Source organism: Corticium candelabrum, chromosome 9 (assembly GCF_963422355.1).
Source record: "Corticium candelabrum chromosome 9, ooCorCand1.1, whole genome shotgun sequence".
Lineage (NCBI taxonomy): Eukaryota > Metazoa > Porifera > Homoscleromorpha > Homosclerophorida > Plakinidae > Corticium > Corticium candelabrum.
In genome coordinates, this window is record NC_085093.1 from 6,163,640 (window position 1) to 6,169,639 (window position 6,000).

General features: G+C 42.5%; 2 protein-coding genes across 2 annotated transcripts; both read right to left on the reverse strand.

Annotated features, from left to right (window-relative positions):
• Positions 1–1,353: 1,353 nt before the first annotated feature.
• LOC134184232 (neurotrypsin-like) lies at positions 1,354–4,225 on the reverse strand. Its single transcript, XM_062651868.1, has 5 exons — positions 3,886–4,225; positions 3,224–3,468; positions 3,017–3,107; positions 2,174–2,497; positions 1,354–2,101 (listed from the first exon to the last, which is right to left on the reverse strand). Exons 2-4 carry the CDS (start codon positions 3,330–3,332, stop codon positions 2,179–2,181), a joined length of 519 nt encoding a protein of 172 aa, XP_062507852.1. The 5' UTR covers positions 3,333–3,468; positions 3,886–4,225; the 3' UTR covers positions 1,354–2,101; positions 2,174–2,178.
• LOC134184729 (annexin A7-like) lies at positions 1,647–2,108 on the reverse strand. Its single transcript, XM_062652474.1, has one exon. The coding sequence runs from the start codon at positions 2,106–2,108 to the stop codon at positions 1,647–1,649; it is 462 nt and encodes a 153-aa protein (XP_062508458.1).
• Positions 4,226–6,000: the final 1,775 nt, after the last annotated feature.

Below are 6,000 nucleotides of genomic sequence, written 5' to 3' on the forward strand. Positions count from 1 at the left end.
CCATTGCCGGATAGCGACGTCTCAACTAAGTGATGGTCATGTGCACTTTAATTAAGAGACCACAATTTCTCGACACTGGTTTTATCTTACCGAAATAATGATGTGTATTGTCACAGACTTAAAGTTAACGTCGTCGTCAATCGTCAACATACTACTCTGAGACTAAGAGGACTGTCACTGTTTAGTAACTTATAATTATAGTTCTGCTTGAAGCAAAGTGACACGCCCAAAATGTTTTGGGGGCTATAGCCTCCCCAGCCCCTCCCCAACGCTAGGCCTGTGGTTAGTTAATATCCTGTTCGTCAGTTTGAATACTCACCTTGATGATCCGTTTTCTGGACATAAACTAATTCACGTCTCGTCTGACTCTCGCCATTTGGACAGTCTCGTTGCTAATCTACGTAACAAGTTTCGTTCAGAAAAATTAGCTGTAAGTTTTACGTCTAGAATTAGGTCGCTATTCGATCTCGTTTTCGTAAAAAAAAACAAATAAAAGTGTAACCCAGTGTTCCATTCCGAGAAATTAGCAGTGCGTATCATTTACTCAAGTAGCAAGTCACTTGTTGTTCTTTCCTCACCTGTATATAATGCAAACAAGGTCTCGCGACACGCAACAATTTGACAGTACGTGCCGTTAGACGTCGTCACTTCGAAGATGTTGCTGCCGCTGCAAAGAAAAGGCGCCTATCGTACGTGGCAACTATTCGACGCGCGTACACAAGAATACTAAAGCAAGCGTATTTTTGCAAAACTGCGTTAGATATACTAAAAATATTTTGCCTTTTCGACGTCCCGGCAATAAAGGACACGCTCCGAGCGTACCTTCAGACGTGAGAAATTGAAAATCCCATAAAGATCCGATGCGCCTATCCAGAAATATTCGCGATCGCGTGCGAGTGAAGGCGGGTTCTATCGGCTGGAAATTGCGTCGTCAGGAAGAAGACCGAAAGATGACGACAGCTTCACTTTCGCTCTCCGTCGTTTCGGAGTGCGCGAGCCAAATTCTATATGAGATAAGAATCGCCGTTCGGGACAAACGCTCTTACAGACAGAAACAACGACAGACAGAAAGACAGCTCCTTTATCTAGAGAGATAGAAATGAAAACACATGGGATGATATTCTAGTCACTTCATTACATGTGCTCATTTACGCTTTCTTCTACACAACAGAGAAGCTGAGGTAAGGGTGGTACTGCATAAACAAACGATTGCTGAATGATGTAGAAAGATTAAACGTCAGCAACTGCTGAAGTATAAAAGCAAAATGCTTAGTAAAAACTTAATTAATTAATGTATTCTAATTAATTAATAAAAGTGTAAACAGATTGCATCAATAGAATTTGCTTCTGACATTGAGCTTGGAATCAATAAATTGCAATATTGTACATCAAAGAACAGATATAAGTACCAACGAAAAAGTAATCTGGAACTACATGTGCAGACGTACACGACAAACAAGTCAAGCAACATATATGAGAACATGACACGAGCCAATCAATGCACACAGCACGTCACTAATTCTATCAGCAAGCAGCAAACAGCAAGTACCATCTAGTTTGCAGCGCAACATCAAGTAGCCTTCTTCACAAATTCCAATCCTGACGCTACTCAACAAACAACAGCGGCTAACATTTAGTTCTCAGTGTCAGCCTTGAGGCGGATACCCGCTTCCTGCCGCTGGACCATACCCGTATGGCTGATGAGGACGGTACGCATCAACTTGTGTAGGATGACCGTGTTCCTGCTCTACCGACATCTCGTAAGAAGGTGACTGGATTTCTGATTCATTACGCGGGTTAAAAACGTGAGGTGATGGATAAGGTTGCTGTGGGGGATAAAAATGAGGTGGAGGATAAGACTGAGATGGCGGATACAAAGACTGGGACCCCGCAGTCTGTCCGGGATGTTGCCCAGGAATTACAAGTCCTGGTTGCCCAGGAACTACAACTCCTGGTTGCTGAACACCACCAGTATACATCACTGTAGTAGATGTAGTTCTTCTTGCCCTACAACGTCGACACAAGACAACAACCACGACGATAACAATAATGATAATAACGAGAGGAACAGTCACAGCGATGGCAATAATCGCAGCCACACCTGTCATTGAAACAGAATACATACGACCATAAGATATGAGTCAAACAAATCGTCGATAATGAAATCTCTTACTTAAATCACCTAATAACAAAACAACGGTTCAGTAACATGGAAACAACCATCGATATCGCAGGAAATGCATTATTACTGCATTTAACGCCGACGTCTTCGGAGTGAGAGCAGTCTGATTGTCCCAAACGACGGTGATAGCAAGACAATAATCGACTCTCGTCGCCATCACAATCAACGTCGTCAAGAACAATGTGGCCACTTGCATATCCGTAGTACGCGTTACCACGGGCGTCCACATTAGAAGTGGAATAACCCAGTTGGCGACACACAACTCGAGCTTCCGAGTCCGAGAAACCATCATCACAAACTGTACCCCATTGTGTACTGTAAAATCGCAAAATTTAAATAACTATACAAAACCAAATAAAACAAAACAACAAAAGGCAAAATAATTACAGTAGAACCTTGCTAATCCGGATTTTGCTAATCCGGACCTCGCTGATCCGAATCCTCGCTAATCCGAATTAACTTTGGCGTCCTGCCTTACGTACCCAGATCCTATTGGACAGCCTGCGGTTATCCAGTTTCCAGCGAATAAGCGTATCTAACTACTTTAAATCCTGACTGTCACGTTATTTAGAAGTACATGTAGTCGTTGCAGCAGTGTCCTTTACCACAAACATGACATGTGTGTAGATATATGTAAATGCCCTAGTGATCCGGATGTCCGAGGCAAAGTCTGGACCTCCAAGGTTACGCGTTTTGGCATTTCTGATAATCCGAACAATTCACTAATCCGAACGGAGCTTGGAACGGGACTGTACGGACTAGCGAGGTTCTACTGTATACTAAAATTTTGTAATAAATAACATATAAAAGGCAAAACGTCAGTGATCTCAATACCCGTCAAATAGTTCCAAACGTCCTTCTTTAGATGAAGGCCCGTCAACGAGACGTATATCTCCGTATGCATGTGCAGTCGCAGTAGATAAAGCTACACAAACAAAAAGTCAGAAATCTATTCAACGACTGCATATTGCTACGTTTGACTGTTCACGTGCGAATGCAGAACTTTGCTAGCAAACATGCACACATTTTTGCAAGACTTACAGCACGTAACGCCTACGTCTTCAGAGTGCGAGCAATCTGTGACGCTCCAACCATCAAATGAGCAGTCACTAAGTGAAGACTCTGTACCGCTACAGTGAACGTTGTCCATCCAAATTTCTCCTGTGCCTTCACCAAAATGAGCGCCAGTGTAAACAGACACAGCACCGGAGAATCCCAACTGACGGCATACGACATTAGCTTCCGTGATATCGAAGGCATCATCGCACACCGTGCCCCATTCCAAACTTGCAAAGCAAAATACAATAAATATACAATATTAGACGTTTGATTAATGTCGACGTAGGATACCATAAACAACTATAATTCACGCACGTACGCACGCACAGGGTGTGACATTATCAACTACACGAATTGGCTGTAGAATGTGCTACACGTAATAGCAATCCATTCCATAACATTGCTAACGCCATAAAAGAGCTACAAACTGCCAGCCTAATCAGAAAAATATTGTACATAGAAAAGTACGTAATGTACGTAATATGGAACCCTTTAAAACGTTTAAACCCAGAAACGCATTTATACAGATACACTAACACATCAGTTTCTTTACACGTACGTTCTTGTAGAACATGAAATTGTTATGCACCTCAACTAGTGATAATATTTGATAAATAAAACCAACAATTTAAAATAAACAATACTTGTGATAAATTTCCACTCTGCCTTGTTTGCTTAGAGAACCTCCAGACAGACGTACAGTTCCTGTTGAAGCTGTAAAAGAGTAAAACAACAGTAAGAAAGAAATCTATATAACAAGGTAAATGTAAGCAGCAAATTACACAAGTTCTTTTCCACTTAAACAAATATACTTATTAGTACAGTTAGAGAGTGTGCAATGATTTAGTAACTAGCAGAGATACCTGTGCCCAACTCGGGCTGCACAGAAATAACTTCTTGCATTTGGATTTCAATGCAATCACTTAGTTGGACGTAAATGAGTACCTACAGTACATGAATAAACTTCAAAACCCACATCCTCGAAGAAAAGAAAAGCCATGCGATCGTCTCTTCAGTTATAAAGAACAACAATAACAATAATAATAATAATAATAATAATAAGTTGAACAGAACCAGTTACCGCTACCGGATGACAACTGGGCATGGTGAGACTGCCATATGTCAGCTCATCAGTCATCTAGTTTACATGGATGATCTCAAGCTCTATGGCAGAAACTCTGATCAGTTGGATGGGTTGTTGCACACCGAGCGTATCTTCTCTGAAGACATCTAGATGAAGTTTGGTCTGGACAAATGTGCTGTTGCACAATTTGTTAACGGCCGGCTATCTGGACACAACTCTGGAGTGACGATAGGAAAACGGACACCATCAACTGTCTGGAACCGGAGCAAGTCTACAAGTACTTGGGTGTAGATGAGAGTAACGGTATTTAGCACAGCATGATCCGGGAGAGACTCCGTCGTGAGTACTTCCGCAAAGTGAAGGTGGTTCTCCGGACTGAATTGTATGGTCGGAACAAGATTCTAGCCATCAATGCGTTTGCCCTACTGGTTGCCACTTACAGTATTGGTGTCATTGGGGCTACACGGACCTGCAGCAGCTCAATCGACGGACAAGAAAGCTCCTCTGTACGCGCGGAGTTCACTATCCTTCTGCAGACGTTGACCAACTGTATCCGCTTCTTGCAGTGATGGGGTAGAGGGTTACAACAGATTGAGTCAACATATCAGTCTTGCAATGTGACGATGAACTGTTACCTTGCTGACAGTTCTGATCCTTTCATAAAGATGATACGGGGGGGGGGGGTGACCCCGGAAAATCTTCACACTCATCAAGCGCATGGCTTGTCGCTTTACTGCACAGCTGCAGAGGAGTCTTGCTTCGGAAGACAAATCGCAGAGCTTACACAGGAATGCATCCATCTCGGTTGAATGTGGCTTCGAGCAAGCGCCTGAAACAGATGCGAGACATTACCGTACATGTTGCAGTTCTCTTCGTGTGCGGTCCTGGAGCGGGAAGACTATGCACGGGCGGTATCGCCGCCTCACTGAGCAACCGCCTGTAGACATGAAAGAGACCTACAGATGGCTAAAGACAGCGAATCTTCCTGCTGCAACTGAGGGACTGGTTGTTGCTGCTCAAAACCAAGCTCTTCAAACTCGGTACTATGAGCGTAAGATTCTACATCGTGATGTCAGCCCTACTTGCCGCATGTGCAATTTGAAGAAGATATGAAGATAAGATTGGGCAACAGAGACAAGAATTCCAAACCAATATGGTACAAAAGCACAACTATCTCAAGCAGAACTACTCAAGCGCTTGTTTGAAGACTCCAAGTAGAGTATCATGTTATGTTTAAAAGTTATTATAAGTATAACAGTAACAGTTACTAACTTGATTGCTACATATTCTAGTATGTATCACTACTTTTTAATAGCAATTAGACAGTTTACTGTTCATTAATATTAACTAGACGGTCTATGGTTTATGGTGCTGGGCAACGCTGGTGTATATACCTGGCCAGACCTTCTCTAATATTAGTACCAGATTCAATTATTTCTACATCATCCCAGTCTGCTGGTGGTGGAGGTTCCTTAAAATCATGCAGGTTTGCCAACACATCTTCATAAAAACATTTGTATCGCTCGCAGATATTGTACAAACCACAGCAGACAGATGCAACCTTGCCTGCAAAGATTAGATCATTTAACAGTGTTTTAGACATTACTCTCCAACAACCCTTTAGATGCCCAAGTGCCTGATCCACAACTCGCCTAGTTCTAATAACGGCGTATTT